Source organism: Mustela putorius, unplaced genomic scaffold, assembly GCF_011764305.1.
Source record: "Mustela putorius furo isolate JIRA1106 unplaced genomic scaffold, ASM1176430v1.1 tig00000450_pilon_pilon_pilon, whole genome shotgun sequence".
NCBI classification, from domain to species: Eukaryota; Metazoa; Chordata; class Mammalia; order Carnivora; family Mustelidae; genus Mustela; species Mustela putorius.
In genome coordinates this window covers 636,321-655,901 of record NW_025421385.1, presented here as the reverse complement: position 1 = coordinate 655,901, position 19,581 = coordinate 636,321, and the positions used below count along the sequence as shown (strand labels likewise).

Genomic DNA, 19,581 nt, shown 5'->3' with positions numbered 1-19,581 from the left:
ACAGGCCCACCTTCAAGTTCTCACAGTCCAGCTGGATTCGTGACCTGGGACGGCCAGTGCCCTCAGCCAGCCGGCTACGAGAAGCAAGCGTAAATTCTCCCGGAAAGAAGTTCGGATCACCCAGAGCCCAACTGGCTGTGCATTTTGTCATACATAATGTCCAGCAGTCAATCAAAAATAATCAGGTATTCAAGGAGTCAAAAACCAAGAGAAATATTAATCATGGAAAACACCCACCCATGGGTCATCCAGATCCAGCAGGCCTTGAAACCAAACCAGAACTGACCCAGACTGCAGAATTACTAGACAAGGACATTAAAGCAATCATTATACTTCTACTCCGTACGTTCAAAAAGTTAAATGGAAGTATAAAAAAATCAATAATTAATAATCGTCTAAAACAAAAAGCAACAGACCAAGATGGTTCCACTGGTGAATTCTACCCAATACTTAAGGAAGAGATTTTACTAATTCTCTACAATCTCTTTCAGAAAACTGAAGAAAGAAAATGGAGGGAAACATTATTTTCAAAAGAAGCAGAGGAAATATTTCCTTACTCATCTTATGAGGCCAGGATTACCCTAATACAAAACCAGACAAAGACATCGCAAGAAAAGAAAATTAAAAACCATATTTCAGGGCACTTGGGTGGCTCAGTGGGTTAAAGCCTCTGCCTTCGGCTCAGGTCATGATCCCAGCGTCCTGGGATCGAGCCCCACATCGGGCTCCCTGCTCGGTGGGGAGCCTGCTTCCCCCTCTCTCTCTCTGCCTCTCTGCCTACTTGTGATCTCTCTCTGTCAAATAAATAAATAAAATATTTTTTTAAAAAACCATACCCCTCATGAATATGGATGAAAATATCAACAAAATATTCAAAATATCAGCAAATCAAACCATAGAATATACTAAAAAATTATACATTATGACCAAGTAGAATTTGGAGATTTATTGCACATAATCAAGTCTGGCTGGACATTTGAAAACCAATTAGTGCATCACATCAACAGGCTAAAGAAGAAAAATCACATGAAAATAACAAAAAATGTTCAGGTGCCTGGGTCGCTCAGTCACGGAAGCATCCAGCTCTTGATTTTGGTTCAGATCATGATCACGGGGTCATGAGACTAAGCCCTGTGTCAGCCTCCAGCTGGGCCGGGAGCCTGTTTAAGATTCTCTCTCTCCCTCTCTCTGCCCCCACAGTCATATGTGCTTGCACTCTAACAAGTAAACAAACGAACAAATGAATAGAAATAGTAGCTGCTTCACAGAACAGTTCATTTAAGAAATGTAGGAAAAAAGCAGATGACAAAATCCAACAATTCATGATAAAAACTCCCCATACATATACTAGGAATGAGGGGAACTTCCTCAACCTTCCAAGAGTATCTACAAAATACCCGAAGCTAATCTGTGAACAGGTGAGAAACTACAAACTGTCCTGCCAAGATTAGGAACAAGGCAAGAACATCCCTCTCACCGCTCCCCTCCACATTATACTGGGAATCGGAGCTCATATAATAACACAATAAAAGGAAATAGAAAGTCTAGTGATGGAGAAGAAAGAAATAAAACTGTCTTTATCCATGGATGACATGATCATCTGTGTAGAAAATCCAAAAAAATCGGCAAGACGCTCCGGACACTCACCACTTACAGCAAGGTTGCAGGATACAGAGTCAACATACAAAACTCCACTGCTTTCCTATGTGTCAGCAATAAACAAGTAGACTTTGAAATTAAAAACAATACCATTTACATCAGCACTCCAACAAACGAAACGCTAACAAATCTAACAAAGTTGTGTAACATCTCTGGGGTGCCTGGATAGCTCAGTTGGTTCAGCACCCAACTCAGTTTGGGCTCAGGTCATGATCTCAGGGCTGTGAGACTGAGCCTCGGGTCGGGCTCCACGCTGGGCATGGAACCAGCTTGAGATCTTCTCTCGCCTCTTACCCACACGTGATCACTTTCTCTATTAAAAAAAAAATTACAGGGCACCTGGGTGGCTCTGTTGGTTAAGCGTCTGCCTTCAACTCAAGTCATGGTCCCAGGGTCCTGCGATCGAGTCCCGCACTGGGCTCCCTGCTTAGAGGGGAGCTGCTTCTCCCTCTGCCCTTCCCTCTGCTTGTACTGTCTCTCACTCTCTATCTCTCAAATAAATAAATAGTTTTTTAAAATTATATAAGATCTTTATGAGGAAAAATAAAACTGTTGAGAGCAATTTTTAAAACTAAAGGAATGGAGAACTATCCCATGTTCGTGGATAGAAAGCCTCAATATTGTCGAGATGTCAATTCTTCCCACTTGATCTATAGACTTAATCTAATTCAAATCAAAATCAACAAACTGTTTTACCATTGAAATTCCCACCGGCAGTGTATGAGATCCAGCTCCTCCTCACCCTTGCCAGCATGTGGTGTAGTCAACTTTTAGATGCTAACTATACTGATAGGTGTATACTATTTGCTTATTTTGCTGTGATTTACATTTCTGTAATGACAAGATGTTGAATATCTTTTCATGTGCTTATTTGACATTTGCATAAGTTCTTTAGTTAAATATCCTCAAATCTTTTGCTCATTTTAAAATCGGGGTATTTATTATTAAGCTAAAAAAATTTTTTTTAATTTAATTTCTTTTCAGTGTAACAGAATTCATTGTTTATGCACCACACCCAGTGCTCCATGCAATCCGTGCCCTCTCCAATACCCACCACCTGGTTCCCCCAACGTCCCACCCTCGCCCCTTCATAACCCTCAGATTGTTTCTCAGAGCCTACAGTCTCTCATGGTTCGTCTCCCCCTTCTAATTCCCCTCAACTCCCTTCTCCTCTCCCATCTTAACTTAAAATTAAATCTAAATAAAAATTAAATTTTTATTTTTTAAAAAATAAATGTTTGGTAGAATTAACCTGTGAAGCCATCTGGTCCTGGACTTTTGTTTGTTGGTAGTTTTTTTGGTTACTGATTCAATTTATTTGCTGGTTATCAGTCTGTTTTTCTATCTCTTCCTCTTTCAGTTTTGGTAGTTTAGGTGTCTCCAGGTGGAAAGTTGGTACAATCATAGTGCTCACTTAATTTGTACCTCTTTTGTTGGGGATAACAGTCCCTGTTTAAACCTGTTATTCCATCATGGCTCCAAAGGAAGTCCTTATTTTTTGCTCCTTGTGATGGTATGGGGAATGAGCACTCTCATACATTAATGATGAGAATGTAAACTATTCCAAAATTTGGCATAATCTTAAAAATCTAAAATGTACACACAATTTGACTTGTCTAATCTGTAGGAATATATTGTGTAGAAATAAAAACACAAATGTGCAAGAATAAGCATAAAGGACATTTACTGCAGCGGTTTGCAGCAACAGAGAAATGACCTGAGCACTCAGTTTGGGACAGGAAGGCTGCATCACGGCACTGCTGTCACTGTGTTCGTGTCTTGTTCTGTAGGCACTTTGAGTCAGAAAAGCTGGCATATAAGAGACATACCAACAAAATGCAATGAGCAGATGTCTTTTAAATCATGACTCAAATAAACCAACTAAAATCATTAATATCTGAAAAATTACTAGATATTAAGTCCTTATCTGTTCAAGATACATGCTGAAATATGTAGAGGGGAAATGCTAAAATATACTGACTTGGCTTTAAAATATCCCAGTCAAAAACATTTGGAAGATTAACAAAAAAGGTAAAATAGGAATAACTATTAAAAATATGTAATACTGTATGTTATCTATACTGGAGTTAAAATTAAAAAATAAAAACGTGTGACAGGTACATGACGTTCATTTTACTATCTTAGTTTTGTTATGTTTGAAATGTTCTACAATAAAAAGACAAAACAAAATAAAAGAAGTTACAGCGGATAGTTAGCCCATTAAAATATAAATATTTTTTAGACTCAAATGTGGACCACATTTGAGCACAGAAGGAAACATCACAAGATAAAAACCAAAGTCCTGACAGAACATGGACGGGAGACACTGAATGGGATTCCTTTTCATCTGCACTACTCCTTTGGTGTGGGGTCAACTTTGTTACGGAACTTCGTAAGACGAATGTAATGACCTACAAGAATTAGATGCATATAGGGGAAATAAACCTTAATTTTGAAAAAAAAAATCAACAAACTGATTTTAAAGTTTATACGGAGGCAAAAGACCCAGAATGGCCACATAATACTGGAAAACAACAGTCGAGTTGGAAGACTGACACTACCCGCCTTCAAGACTCATGAGGAAGCTCCACTGACTGGAAGTGTACGGACTGGTGAGAGGACAAACAGATCTATGGGAAGGAAGAGAGTCAGAAACACAGTCAAATGAACTTTGACTAAGGGACAAAGGTGATACAACGAAGAAAACCATAAACTCCTTAAAAATAACATGGGAGGTGCTTGGGTGGCTCAGTCGTTAACTATCTGCCTTCAGCCCAGGTCATGATCTCAGGGTCCTGGATCGAGCCCCGCATCAGGCTCTCTGCTCAGTGGGAAGCCTGCTTCTCCCTGTCCCGCTCCCCCTGCTTGTGTACTGTCTTGCTGTCTCTCTCTCTCTGTCAGATAAATAAAATCTTTTAAATACATACATACATACATACATGGGAGAAAACACAGATGACTTAGGTTTGGTGATAACTTTTCAGATAAGACACCAAAGGCATGATCCATGAAAGTAAGAACCGATAGGCTGGACTTCCATTAAAATTAAAAATTCCTGTGCAGCAGCTTCCTATGCTTCTGCAAAGGAAACAGTCAACAAAAAAACAGTCAACAAATTAAAAACTCCTGTGCACAGTAAAGGAAACAGTCAACAAAACAAAGAGGCAACCCACAAAATGGGAGAAGATATTCACAAATGACAGTACAAAGGGCTGATATCCAAGATATATAAAGAACTCCTCAAACTCAACACTCAAAAAACAGATAATCACATCAAAAAATATGTGGAAGATATGGACAGACACTTCTCCAATGAAGACACATAAATGGCTATCAGACACATGAAAAAATGTTCATCACTAGCCATCAGGGAGATTCAAATTAAAACCACATTGAGATACCAGCTTACACCATTCAGAATGGCCACAATCAACAAGACAGGAAACAACAAGTGTTGGAGAGGATGTGGAGAAAGGGGAACCCTCTTCCACTGTTGGTGGGAATGCAAGTGGGTGCAGCCTCTTTGGAGAACAGTGTGGAGATTCCTCAAGAAATTAAAAATAGAGCTTCCCTATGAGTCTGCAATTGCACTACTGGGTATTTACCCCAAAGATACAGATGTGGTGAAAAGAAGGGCCATCTGTACCCCAATGTTTATAGCAGCAATGGCCACGGTCGCCAAACTGTGGAAAGAACCAAGATGCCCTTCAACGGACGAATGGATCAGGAAGATGTGGTCCATATCCACTATGGAGTATGATGCCTCCATCAGAAAGGACGAATGCCCAACTTTTGTATCCGCATGGACGGGACTGGAGGAGATTATGCTGAGTGAAATAAGTCAAGCAGAGAGAGTCAATTATCATATGGTTTCACTTATTTGCGGAGCATAACAAATAGCATGGAGGACATGGGGAGATGGAGAGGAGAAGGGAGTTGGGGGAAATCAGAAGGGGAGGTGAACCATGAGAGACTGTGGACTCCGAGAAACTAACTGAGGGTTTTGGAGGGGAGGAGGGTGGGGGATGGGTGAGCCTGGTGGTGGGGACTAAGGAGGGCACGGACTGCACGGAGCACTGGGGGTGCTGCAGAAACAATGAATTTTGGAACACTGCATCAGAAAGTAATGATGTACTTTATGATGACTAACATAACACACACAAAAAAAAATTTAAAAAGAGAAAGTAAGTGTTAGTTTCCACTTTATAATGGGAAGAATAAACTGGCAACTTCTCTTAAAAAAGTAATAAATAAAAATTCCATCAAGAGAATGAGCAGACAAAGCACGGACTGGGATAAAGTATTGCTGAAGACATGTCTGATAAAGGACTATTCCCAAAATATACAAAGAACTCTTAGGAGGCAACAATAATAACCAAGTTAAAAAATGAGCCAAACACCATGACAGACACCTCACTAAAGAAGATACACAGGTGATGGGGCGCCTGGGGGGGTCAGTGGGTTAAAGCCTCTGCCTTGGGCTCAGGTCATGATCCCAGGATCCTGGGATCGAGCCCTGCATTGGGCTCACTGCTCAGCGGGGAGCCTGCTTCCTCCTCTCTCTCTGCCTGCCTCTCTGCCTGCTTGTGATTTCTGTCAAAAAAAAAAAAAAACAAAAGAAGATACACAGGTGACAAGAAAGCAAAGTCCACGTCATGAGTCATCAGGGACATACGGATGAAGACCACAATGTCACGACTCCTCACCGCCCAGGGTAACAACACCCAGGACTCCGACAAGTCCACCTGCCAGTGTGGGTGTGGAGGGGTGGGTCTCTCACTCACTGCCAGTGGGTGACAAATCGGTGCAGCCACTGTGAAACGCAGTTTGGCAGCTTCTTACAACACCAAATCATCTCTTCGCATACGATGATGCAGCACTCGTGCTCCTCAGTATTCACCCAAAGGAGCTGAAACGTGTGGCCACCGAGCCTGCCACGGATGTCCACGGCAGTTTTGTTGAGAAGCGCCACAACTTGGAAGCCGCAGGGAAACACAGACTTGCTGCATCCAGACAGCTAAAGACGGATGAGCCGTCGAAGCATGAGCAGACCCAGAGGAACCTTCGGCCGTGTCACCCAGTGCGAGAAGCTGGTGTGAACCTGCACACTGGGTGGCCCCACCTACGGGAAAAGGCACAGCCCTAAGGGCAGGGAAAGCTCAGCAGCTGCCGGGGCTGGGGAGGAAGGATGAAGGCGGCAGAGCACAGGGTTTTAGGGCCGTGCAAACTCTCCACGTGGTACCCGAAGTGTGGACACGCGTCACTATGCATGGGTCCGAAGCCACAGAATGCGCAGCGCCTGGAGTGACCCCTGAGGTCACTGTGGACTCTGGGTGACCAGGACGTGCCCATGGAGCGTCATCAGCTGCAACGAGGCAGGATTCTGGTGCCGGGTGTTGACCACGGGGTGGCCGTGGGTCACCCGTGGCACACGGGCTACACAGGACATCCCGGCACCCACCCCTCAGTTTGGCTGTGAACCTCAAACTGCTTTACAAACATTTATAAGGTCTTGGGGCGCCTGGGGGGCTCCGCCGTCAGGGGTCTGCTGTCAGCTCAAGCCGTGATCTCCAGGTCCCGGACGAGCCCCGCTTCCCGCGGAGCCGGTCCCTCCCCGCTCCGGCCCTCCCCGCTCCGCTCTGCTCGCCGTGCTCTGCGCCGAACCAATACGTCATCTTTAAAATATGAAAAATAATACAATAATAAAGTCTTACAATTTTAAGAAAGGTCAAGAGGAGCCCCTAGAACGGAAAATGGAGCCAAAATACCCCCGAGGTAAGCGTTTCCTGTGACCTGACCCTCAGCAGCGAACGCGCAGATCCCACGGGGCTGGCCGAGGGCGGCGGTTCCAGCGCGGGCGGCCGAGCCGACGGACCGGGCCGGACAGAGCAGCCCGCACAGGCCCGCGCGGAGGGAGCGGCCGCGGCGCGCCCCGAGTCCGGCCCCCACGAGGCCCCGCGCGGGCGCTACGGACGGGCCCGGCCTCAGACAGCAAGGGCGGCGGCCCGTGGTCCGAGGCGCCAGGTGAGACCACCCGCGCGGCCACCGACGGCCGCAGGACGCAGCTCCGCAGCGACGGTCCCGGGAGGCCCCGACGTGGCCAAGAGCAGGGCGCGGCCGGGCCGGCGCGGGTCAGCTCCGCGGCGACGGTCCCAGGAAGCGGCGGGACGGAGAGGACGCGCCGGCTCCTTCCCGGCAGCCGCGGCGCGCACGGCCGAGAGCTCGCGCGGACACGGACGGACGGACGGACGGACGGACGACCTGGCCGGAGACGGCCGCAGCCGCGGGGCGCCGGTCACAAAGGGGCACGTCCAAACCTGGAAGCGCCTTCAGCGCCGTCGAGCGCCCCGACGCCCGCATCCGCCCGCGCCGGGAGGCCCCGACCGGGATCCGCGGACGGACAGACGGACGCGGACCGCACGGGCGCCTCACGTGGCCTTCAAACAAGCCCGGATCCCGCGGCCCCGCAGCGCCCCGGACACCTTCTCGGCGTGACCCGCCGACCCGGACGGACTCACCCCTGCGCCCCGGCAGCGGCACCAAAATGCGCCAGAAGGAGGCCCGGAGCCGCCCAGGGACCGACGCGTCGCGAACCCGCGGCCAGAGCCCGCCCGCGGGTGGCAAGTCGTGCGCAGAAACGCGCTAAACCGGCCGAGACTCGGTGGGGGCATCGCTCGGGGACTCCCGGGGACCGCCGTGAGCGGAGCGCCGGGAACTCGGGCAAACACGGGCCTGGCTCCGAAGCCCGAAGTGAGCAGAAAGAGGGTCCCAACACCGGATTCACTCCGGATTCACTCCTTCAGCCCAGGGAGACCCGCTGTCAAGAGCCTGCCCATAAGGGTACCGGCCATGACACAATTTCCGAATGAAAACTAGTGTCTTTAAAACTGTCAGCTTCATGTAAAAGATTCGGCAGTAGATGCAGTAACCCTCCTGAACGTGCTGTAAAACCGACAAACTGAACCTGTCTGGGTCACATTCACACCAACACTTCAGGCGTCCATTACCCAAGAACGTTCTTTAACCAGGTGATTCCAGGCTGTTTGCTTTCTGGGACGCCACCACCGGCACAGGGTTTGCATCTCTCCTGCAGTGGGTCCTGGAGGGCCCCGGGGCATCCGAGCAGCGGGCAGGCAAGCACAAGGCCGCCTGTGTTACCGGATCGAAGGAAACACACACACGCCTTTCTAGATACCTGGTGCGAAGGGTCCTCGGTGCTCCACACACAAAGCGTGTTCCCATCTGCAGGGAAAGCACAGTACTGAGCGCTACAAGCAAGCTGGACGTGGGCCACAGGCTCCTTCAGGGCCACCAGGCCCTTCTCTGTGAGCACATCACCGAGGCAGCCGCCATCAGCACAGAGAATCCCTCGGGCGTCTTCCATCTGCGATCTGAGGGCACAGGTGTGCAGAGGACAACCACGGGACAGCACTGAATGCAGACACCACAGCTCGTCACACCCACTTACTCGCCACCCCTCCCCACTCCCAAGTCATCACTGAAGGTCCCAGAGGGGTCACACACACAAACACACACACACACACACACACACACACACGACAGCTACTCATCCCACGGCTTTACAACAGACCTTGACTCGCGGCCCCTCTTCCTGCTTGACACGCCTCCTGCGGCCGGCAAGCGGGCTGACAGCACCTCCCGGAGGCGCCGATGAGGCTGGTCCTCCGCGCACGAGCCCGGCACCAGCACTGAGGAGCGAACAGAAAGTCGTTACTGACATTGCTCACCACTACAAGGACCTCGAGAGACGAAATCATTTCCCAAATCTCCACGCAAGCTGGTCGTGAAGTGCAACATTAACCGAGGCCTCCCTTGGGTTTGTTCAACGGTGACACAACATCGTGTCCTTTAAGTCGATTACCTGAGGTGATAGTCGCTGATTCCCTGACTCCCTCTTATAAAAGCACAAATGAATGAAACGTTGACAGAACTAACAAGCCGCTTCAGCCTGCCCGCTTCCCGGTTAAGGACTTCGCAGGCGCTCTCCCTTGTCCTCCAGTCGCCCTGATCCCGCTCCGCCGCGCCTCACTCCGGGCATTAGGCCTGAAAAGCTCACCCACAGAGTGTGCCGACGTGGCTATGGACAAAGGGTTTAACCATCTGGTCACCATGGTGGCCGAGTGGACTCACAGGACCAGCTGTGCGTCACACGCTGGCTTCACGGGGAAAAGGGTGGTCCAGGCAGAAGAAAACCAGGTGGCAGTGCCCGGCGGCGACGGGATGAAGTTACAAGAGGGGACGTCGTCCAGTGGGACGGCCTGCTGTGCTCGGCAACGGAGCAGACAGAGGCTTGCGCTTCAGCTCGGGTCAGAGCCGGAGGGCTGAACGAAGCTACTCGGGAAAACGCACATTTCAGTCTGGCGCAACGGACACATCAGGATGAGGAGGGACAGGGAGGGAGAGAGGGGCCCGGTCCCCGCTCCAGGCACAGGGCTCTGGCTCAGGGAGCCTGGACAGCAGGATGACTCTCAGGTCGACCCTTTCTACATCCAGACCTCTCTTCACAGCAGAAACATGTTCTGGTTTCCAGGGACACGAGCCCACGCGAATGGCAGCCCTTCCTTCCCTGTTCTCTCGCACCCAATCTACACCGAGGCCTGGCCTCCTCCAAGAGGACTTTGGCCTCAATAACCAAAAGAAAGATCACACAAATCTACAAAACAATCTAGAAACCACCCCCGCCCCGACAGTGGTGAGGACACCACAGACTGCCCACACCACCTCTTTCCCGAAGGGCAGCCTCCCCCGGGCCCGGGCAGCACAGCGGCCCTCAAGGCCAACAAATCTCAATTCCGCACCCACCATGCTGGCTTGCTCCTGGCTCTAAGAGAAGAGCTGTTTCTCCTCACCTCGGATGTCTCTTCTGTCTCAAGATTTCCCCTCCAGCTGTCCACCTGCCGGCCTCTCCCCAGTCAGGTCTCAGCTGAGTGCCACAAACACCTGCTATGTGCCCCTCCTTGGCCTTCACACACCCTGACCCAAGTAACCCCTTCAGAGGCAAAATACGGGGCTGGGGTCAGGGCACCAGGCTGCAATCCTGCAGCTCCACGGTGCCAGCTCAGATGGGCCCAAGAGTTTCCAGGACCGCGGACGGGGTGGGCCTTCCCACAGAAAGCCTCCAGGACACCTGACGGGGGGCTAGGCCCACAGGACACAGCACCCAGGCGCTGACAGTCGGCCACAGGCACCTTCAAGCGCGGGGGACAGTGGTCACGACTGAACAGCACAAAGCAGACCTACAAGACTGTGCGCCCGAGCTACGCTACTGAGAAGCGCCCCAGAAGCAGGCAGCCAGCACGCCGGCAGGAGACCCGACGGGAAACCCTGACCACAGCTTCTGTGAGGCCGACGGACCAGGCGAGCGGAGAGATCTGAGCGGTAAAGTCGTCAGTCGTCAGGGAGAGCTCGCGCGCTCCCACAGAACAAAAGGTCTCTGTTAAAGCAAACGAGACGCAATTGTCATAGACTTGAAAATTCTGCAAGAGCTTGTGAGAAAAAATAAAAACATTCTCGATATTTTAATGTACAATCTTCTCCAATTCATAAACTTGGTTTTATTATTCTTGCAAACTGCCAAGACATGGAAAGCAGTTTCATATAAAAAAAATAGCTAAATGTTTTAAGGGTACCACAATTTGCTTTGTAGGTTTGACTATTTTAAAGGAACCAGTGCCCAGCACTGGGGCCAGCATGTAGCTGGTGATGAGGGGAGGGACCCCGACAGATGCAGTGAAATGACTGTGTGGCTCCACCAAGTGCTTCCCCCAAACATAAAATATTGTACGAAACGTGTAAGAATATATCAAAAATTATAACTGTTTAAAAAATGTTTAAGAATCTCCCCATTGGGGTGCCAAGGTGGCTCAGTGGGTTAAAGCCTCTGCCTTCAGCTCAGGTCATGATCCCAAGGTCCTGGGATCGAGCCCCAGATCAGGGTCCCTGCTCAGCGGGGAGCCTGCTTCCCCCTCCCCCTCTGCCTGCCTCTCTGCCTGCTTGTGATCTCTGTCAAATAAAAAAAATCTTAAAAAAAAAAAAAAAAAAGAATCTCCCCACTGAAGAGATGAGGAAAATGTGGCATATGTGTAAAGAGAGTATCACTAGCCACCAAGAAGAATGAAATCTTGCCATTTGCAATGATGTGGATGGAACTAGCGGGTATTATGCTGAGCGAAATAAGCCAGAGAAAGACAAGTATCACATGATTTCACTTACGTGTGAGAAAAACAAAGAAAAAAAAAAGAGAGAGAGACTCCCCCCGAAAGAAAAGACTCTTAAGCACAGAGAGGAAACTGGGGGGGAGGGGGCAGTAGAGGGTGGGGGAAACGGATGAAGAGGGGATCCCAATTCCGGACGTCAAGCTCTACTACAGAGCTGTCATCACCAAGACAGCGTGGTCCTGGCGCAGAAACAGACACGTAGATCAATGGAACAGAATAGAGAGCCCAGAAGTGGACCCTCAACTCTAGGGTCAACGAATCTTTGACAAAGCAGGAAGGAATGTCCAATGGAAAGAAGACAGCCTGTTCAACATGGTGCTGGGAACACGGGACAGTCACAGGCAGAAGACTGAAACTCGACCATTCTCTCACACCTCACACCGAGATCAACTCAAAACGGATGAAAGACCTGAATGTGAGACAGGAGTCCACGAAAATCCTAGAGAACACAGGCAGCAACCTCTTTGACCTCAGCCGCAGCAACTGCTTTCAAGACCTGTCTCCAAAGGCAGGGAAACAAAAGCAAAAACGAACTATTGGGACTTCATCAGGATAAAAAGCTTCTGCACAGCAAAGGAAACAGTCAACAAAACTTAGAGGTAACCTACAGAATGGAGAAGATATTTGTGAATGACATGTCAGATAAAGGGCTGGTATCCAAAATCTATAAAGAACTTTTTGACTTAACGCCCCCAAAATGAATAATCCAATTAAAAACGACCCAAAGACATGAGCAGACACTTCTCCAAAGAAGACGTACAAACAGCCAACAGACACATGAATCGGTGCTCGACATCACTCATCATCAGAGAAATACCAACCAAAACCTCAGTGAGGTACCCCTCGCACTGTGAGAACGGCTAACATTAACAGCACGAGAAAGAGCAGGTGTGGGCGAGGACTTGGAGAAACGGGACCCTCTGACACCGCTGGTGGGAACGCACGCTGGTGTAGCCACTCTGGAAAACAGCATGGAGGCTCCTCAAAAAGTTAAAAACAGAATTACCCTATGACCAGCATTGCACTACTAGGTACACAAGGACTAATTCAAAGGGATATGTGCACCCGTGTTTACAGCAGCATCTCTACAACAGGCACACTACAGAAACAGCCCACGTGTCCATCGACTGGTGAATGGACGAGGAAGATGTGAGGTATCACCTCACACTGGTCAGAACGGCTAAAATCAACACCACAAGAAACAAGCGGTGTCACAGAGGATGCAGAGGAAGGCGAACCCTCGTGCACTGGTGGCAATGCAAACAGTTGCAGCCACTCTGGAAAACAATACGGAAGTTCCTCAAAAAGTTAAAAATAGAACTGCCCTATTATGAGGGCTCCTGGGCAGCTCAGTTGGTTACACATCTGCCTGGGTGAGGTCATCATGTCAGGGTCCTGGGATGGAGCTCTGCATCCGGCAGACGCGCGGATACTGATACTGAGTGGAGACACTCAGCCGGGAAGCTGCTTCTCCCTCTCTCCTCTCTCTCTCAAGTAAACAAACACACAAACAAACCTGCCCTCTGGCCCAATAATCACACTACTGGGAATTTATCCTAATGAATACAAAAACACTAATTCAAAAGGAGACATGCACCACTATGTTTACATCTACAATAGCCAAGTAATGGCCGCAGCCCAAGTGCCCACAGACTGATAAACGGCTGCAGAAGACGACACACAACGGAGTGTCACTCGGCCACAGTTAGGAACAGAATCTCGCCGTTCGCGACAACACGGATGGACGCAGAGAGTGTTACACTAAGCACAAAATGGTTTCTCCCAACACCAGATGGTCTTACTCAGGTGGAATTTAAGAAATAAAACAAATGAACAAAAGGGGGAAAAGAGAGAGAAAGAGAGAAACAAACCAAAAAAGAGACTTTCAACTACGGAGCACAGACTGCTGGTCACCAGAGGGGAGATGGGTTGGGGCCTGGGGGAGATGGGTGATGCGGATGACGGAGTACATGTATCATGATGGAAAAAAACACAAAATAAAAAAAGACTTTTTTTAAAATAAAAAAATAAACAGGAGCAATAAATTCACAAGAGGATTAATACCAGAGCCCAACAAAAATTAGTAATCTAGAAATACAACATAAGACAAAAGAATATCATTTTTCATCTACCAACTTGGCAATAACTAAAATTATAAAACAAAAATATCCTGTGCAGACTTTTTCCACTGGTAAGAAAATAAATATGCATAAGCTATGGCTATTTGGTAATGTGTATCAAAATATTTTAAGAACTAGATATTGGGGCACCGGGTGGCTCAGTGGGTTAAGCCTCTGCCTTCAGCTCAGGTCATGATCCCAGGGTCCGATCCCGCATCGGGCTCTCTGCTCAGTGGGGAGCCTGCCTCTCTGCCTAATTGTGATCTGTCAAATTTAAAAAAAAAAAAAAAAGAACTAGATATTGATTCATAAATGTTCATTCTATAAACTTAAAACAAGCAAATCATTATACATTTCCCAAGATCCATTTCTTCAGGATGTCCAAAATAGCACTAAGTAGAATATAAAACGCAATGGTGGTCCTTACCTTCAGTGGGACACAGTGTAGACACCATGACAGCTACTCTGCCTGTCAGTGAGAACCCTCCCAGTGCAGATTAGAGAAAGCTCAGCCGGATGGGCCTTGAAGAAAGGGCATCTCCGGAGGGGCAGGCCTTTAACTGCAAGGTGTGTGCAGGGCTCCGTGCAGCAGCCTGAGCCAGCCGGGCCTGGCCTCTCCGTCTCTGAGCCGTGACGGTCTATCTGGCTCTCCTTTCTCCTTTCTGTTGCCATTTGCTGGCCAGCGGCTCCCACAGCCACTCTCTCAAGCTCCGGCACCCTGGGAAAGGTGACCATCTCTTCCTGCCAAAGCCTCAACATTGAGGTCATTGAGTTTGGGCCATTTGGGGCCATTTCTCATCTTTGAATTTACCATGTGATCAGAAGGATAAAACTGTGCTGACAAGTCAGCCCCACATGTCATGAACCGTGACCCCTGGGGCCTGGCCAGGAGAGGGAAAAGATGTGCCTCTCAAGGAAATGCAAGTACTATTGCCATAAAAGGAACAGATACTGAGAACGAAAAAAAAAAAAAACCATGTTTGTCTAAGTCTATATTACCATTTAGATGGTCAAGAAAGGTAGAAATTTCAGTAACATCCATCCACGATAATATCGTATCGTAGCACACAAATCCACAAACACAAAACTTATGTTCCTCCGAAGACACCATTCGGGGAATGAAAAGACCAGCCACAGAGTAGGGAAGACGGACAGCACCGAAAGCTGACCAAGACACCCAGGACGTACAAAGAATTCGTACAGATCCTAAGACAGAGAAGCCAACAGAAGAATGTGCACAAGGCCCTTCATGAAAGACCTCCAAACGGCCAACTACCCGGAGAAGATGCAAACTGAAACGAGAGGCGAAAACCACACACACAGGCCAGAATGGTTCACACCGAAAAGACTAAGAACAGAACACGGAGTGCAGATGAGCTTCCAAACCCCGTGGGAGGGGCCAGGTAAGCTGGAACCAGCACGGACCTCGGGCAATTCCCCGCCAAGGACACACGGAACCACGGACACACGCAGCAAGAAACGCGGACCACAGGACACCCATCAGCTTGCTCAAAGCCGCATTGTCCCCGAGTCCAAAATCGGAAACAGCCCAACGCCCACGGGCCGCAGCCCGGAGGACAGAGGGGTATATTCACGACAGCACGTACACAATCGTGTCTGCGCAGCAGCGGTCTAGCAGCCGGCGGGGCTGGACGCAGACGCCTCTGGGAAGGAGGCAGGGAGTGAGGACCGCAGTCCGCAGGGCTGTGGGATGCCCACGTCTCATGTTCCCAGAGCTGCGGCATGATCACCTGCATTTACTCAGGACCAATTCCCAAGCCCGGTGCAGGTTTCTCAGGTTTGTAGCCGGATGCTTTCGTGCACTATGCATTGCACCTGGGGCACCACCTTCACTGTCCGGGCTCCACCATTCCCATAGGGTGCTGGCTGCTGGGTTACAGGAAGTTCTCTCTGAGATGCACCGGTTCCCAGGCCAGTCCTTGTTACTTGTCCGTAAGCAGCCTGAGGGGGATTCAGGTCCGTAAGGAGCTCCTTCTGGACCCACCATCAAGGAATGACTGAACTCTGAGGTATGAACGCAATGTCCTGCTTCGATGCTGCCAACAGCTGCCCGTCTTTCTGAAGATAAAGACCAAACCCGTGGCCCAGCCCAGCTGTTGGAGCTCATCCTACACCACATCCCCGCCCCATGTGCCTGGCCCCGTTCGCTGTTCTCCTGTGACCCAGCTCATTCCTCAGATTTGCTTGTCCCTCCACAAGACAGGTGGGAGCTGAGCAGGCCCACTGACACAGAGTCCGTCAGCACCGTAAACACACCTTCCTTAGCGTTCGTCTCCCGGAGCTTGTTGTAAGAACACAGGACACAGGACAGACACCGCACGAAGTGTGCGTCAGCCAACTGTTCACGCTACGGGGAAGGCCTCCCCCGCACAGTAAGCTTTCAGCGGCCAGGTTTCAGGGGGCCAGAGGTTACACACAGATCTCCCACCATATGGGGGGACGGGAGGGGGTCACACCGAACCCCCGCCTTGTCCAGAGATCAAGTGTATATAGATACACACACAATTACATACCTGATTAATGTCTAGCTCTGGGAAAGGGGAAACGTGTCTGTTGTCTCGCTATGTACCCTGGCGGGATTCGAGGTGAGCACTCAGCCGCATCTGATCGCTACAGAGAGAGCAGGAGCCGCGTGCAGTCGCGGTGCTAAACCCCGCAGCAGCAGACCGAGACCTCATACGTAATCTCACCGCAGTCTCCATCCCCAGGAGTGCAACTTCTCACACTCGGCCGGGAATCTCCTGCTCACAGCAGTGGGGTCGTCGGGCCCACAGACCCCTTCTGCTCCCCGAGGAAGGCGGCCTTGCCCGGACCAGCGCGTGGTCAGCACCGCCCCTCTCATGCCCTTGCCCCGTAGAAGCCTCTCGGTCCCTACAGCTCAGCCAAGCTCCTTCCCAGGCTCGCTGGGGACATGGCCCGACTCGGCACCACCCAAGAGCCAACGTGATCTTTAAGTTTATTCACTTGAGTTTTTGTGACTGAACAGATTCAGCGGCCGCGGGGGGGATGTGAACCGTCCGGGGCAACCTCGGGGCCCAGACAACACAGGCGCGGTAGCCGAACGCACTCCGGGTTCTCTCCGGCCCTGCCTCCGGGGCCCTGGTGAGCGCCTCTCAGCTCTGAGCTCCCGGAGCCCCGGATTTCCAGCGGCCCCCTTGGTTGCAATCCCTCCCGCGTCCTGTCCCCGGTCCCGTCCCGCGTCCTGTCCCCGCGTCCTGGCCCCGCGTCCCGCCCCGCGTCCCGTCCCCGCGTCCTGGCCCCGCGTCCCGCCCCCGCGTCCTGCCCCGCGTCCGGCCCCGCGTCCCGTCCCCGCGTCCCGCCCCCGCGTCCGGCCCCGCGTCCTGTCCCGCGTCCCGCCCCCGCGTCCTGCCCCGCGTCCGGCCCCGCGCCGCCCAGACTCCCGACCGCGGACTGCGGAGGTTGTCGACGGGATCCCGGATCGAACGCGGCCCAAGTGCAGCTGCACGAGGCCCAGCACAAGGCCTCGGGCGAATAAGGTCGAGGAGCTCCGGGGATCTGGGAAGCCCACGAAGCCGGGGACCCCGCGGGCACAGGTCTAGCGTGTCGAGGCCGCTGGAGCGCTCGTCCCCGCGACAGGACGCGCCGAGAGCAAACCGGCCGCGTCCTTGGCGGTGGACGGGCCGCGCGGGAGCCGAGCGGCCGCCCCGGGGCCCGAACCGGCGGGCGGGCGGCCAACCCGCAGACTCGCTGCAGGCGCTCGGCGGCGCGGCCCCCGGAACGACAACTGCTCCTAAAGGGAAAGGGCGAGAGACGCTCCGGCCGCTCCGCGCCGCGGCTCGCGACCCCCGGCCGACCGGCTTCCCGGGCTGCGCGCGGCCGGCGGGGGCACCGCACGGGCGGGCAGACGCCCCGGCGGTGCCGTCCCCCGCAGCGGCCCGCGACGCGCCGCCCCGGCCCCAGCGTCCGCGGCGGGACCGCACGGACGCCCGCGGCCGCGCCCGGACGGGGACCCGAGCGTAGAGGCTCGCGCGGACCCGGTCCAAGGCCCGGCCCGGCCCCTCCCCGCCGCGGCGCCTCCGAATCCGCTCGGAAGGCCTCGGGTTTCTGCGGGCGCCGAGGCCCGGGGACGGGCGCCGCGACCGGCTCGCCTCGGGGGCACCTGCCTCTCCCCGCGGCCCGCGAGGGGGACGCCCTCCGCGCCCCACCCCGCCCCGTCGCCCTGGTTACCAGCCGCCGCGGCGCCGCGCCCACAACCTCTCGTCGTTTCCGCCAGAGGCCCAGGACGCTTCCGCTTCCGCTTCCGGATCATGCCGCGCTTCCGGGCGCCGCCTCGCTTCCGGGCGCCGCCTCATTTCCGGCTGCTGCGGCGCGGCGGCCCAGCCTCGGCCCGGATGCTCCAGACCCGGGACCCCTCCGGGAGCGGCGGTAAGTACCGGGCCAGGGCTCCCGCGGCCCCGCGCTCTGGGCAGGACCGTGGCCCCCAGCGCTGCCCTCCGCCCGGCCTCGCGCTCGGGCTCCCCCCGCCGCCTCCCCTTTCCCCCCCTCCCCCGCGGCGTCCCCGCCCCCTCCCCGCCCCTCCCCCGCCGCTCCCCGCCCCCCGTCCTCCGCGGGCCTCCGGGGACCCGCCCCGAGCGGCGGCCTGGCGCCGCGCCCCCGCGCTGAGCGCGCCCTCGGTGCTCCGGCAGGACGTCCGCGCGGGAGCGGGTGACCCAGGCGGCGGGCATGGCTGCGGCCTGGCAGCGCGCGCTGCTGCCGCCGCTGCTGCTGCTGCTGCTGGCCTGGCAGGCGGCGTCCCCGGCGGGCTTCCCGGAGGAGGACGAGGCGCCCGGGGCCTGGGTGCTGCTGCACGTGGTGCAGGGCCAGGTCGGCGCCGGGAACTACAGCTACCTGAGGCTGAGCCACGAGGGCCGGGTGGTGCTGCGCATGCGCAGCGTCAGCGGGGACGCCGACCTCTACGTGTCGGACAGCACGCTGCAGCCCAGCTTCGACGACTACGCGCTGCAGTCCGCGACGTGCGGCGCGGACGCCGTGGCCATCCCCGCGCACTTCCGGCGGCCCGTGGGCATCGGCGTGTACGGGCACCCGTCGCACCGCGAGAGCGCGTTCGAGATGAAGGTGTACCTGGACCGCAGCGCGGAGCCGGCCCCGTTCGCCGACGCGGCGGCCCCGGACGGCGGGGCGCACCGGCACGCGCAGGCCCCCGAGGACGCGCCCCCGGAGGAGGAGTCGGTGCTCTGGACGGTCCTCATCAGCCTCCTGAAGCTGGTGCTGGAGGTCCTGTTCTGAGCCGCGGGCGGGCGCGGGCCCCCGGGAAGACCCAGGCCATGCGGCCCTGTCCCCTCGCGGCCCGGACGGTCGGACGGACGGGCCAGCGGGGAGTGGGCCCCTCCCGGTGTCCGAATCCCCGTGGCGGGACGCGCGCAATAAAGCGTTTCCACTCGTTCCGTTTGCTGGCCGCGTGGCTGACCTGACTGCGGGGGCGCGGGGGCGCGGGGGCGGCCGCGGGCGGCCGGACACGCCGGCGCGCTCGGACAGGCGTGGAAGCGCGTCCGGAAGGTCCTCCTTTCCGGGGCTTGGCTCGC

General features: G+C 53.3%; 2 protein-coding genes across 20 annotated transcripts in view; one reads left to right on the top strand and one right to left on the bottom strand.

Annotated features, from left to right (window-relative positions):
* The window catches only part of WDR27 (WD repeat domain 27), a 151,746-nt gene extending 133,234 nt beyond the window's left edge, over window positions 1-18,512 (bottom strand). For 4 of the 19 annotated variants that reach the window (XR_006606764.1, XR_006606765.1, XM_045080000.1 and 1 more), the window contains exons 1-3: window positions 18,227-18,506; window positions 9,251-9,368; window positions 8,855-9,050 (exon numbers count right to left, since the gene is read on the bottom strand). Coding sequence is in view for 16 of the 19 variants with exons in the window: in XM_045080000.1 (XP_044935935.1) it covers window positions 8,855-9,050; window positions 9,251-9,368; window positions 18,227-18,308 (396 nt within the window). In the remaining 3 variants the exon portion in view is untranslated. Of the gene's footprint in view, window positions 1-3,376; window positions 3,721-4,598; window positions 4,738-6,443; window positions 6,782-6,901; window positions 7,335-8,854; window positions 9,051-9,250; window positions 11,589-18,226 lie in introns of those variants that run through there. The other 15 variants (XM_045079988.1, XM_045079989.1, XM_045079992.1 and 12 more) reach the window with 13 other exon arrangements.
* CUNH6orf120 (chromosome unknown C6orf120 homolog) lies at window positions 18,307-19,285 on the top strand. Its single transcript, XM_045080300.1, has 2 exons — window positions 18,307-18,428; window positions 18,685-19,285. Exons 1-2 carry the CDS (start codon window positions 18,307-18,309, stop codon window positions 19,283-19,285), a joined length of 723 nt encoding a protein of 240 aa, XP_044936235.1.
* The last annotated feature ends 296 nt before the right edge of the window (window positions 19,286-19,581 follow it).

Bases quoted from the DNA above. Each gene is read 5' to 3' on its own strand.
- CUNH6orf120 (XM_045080300.1), top strand. From the start codon at position 18,307: ATGCCGCGCTTCCGGGCGCCGCCTCGCTTCCGGGCGCCGCCTCATTTC. The intron at 18,429-18,684 runs GTACCGGGCCAG...GTGCTCCGGCAG, and splicing joins CCCTCCGGGAGCGGCGGTAA to GACGTCCGCGCGGGAGCGGG.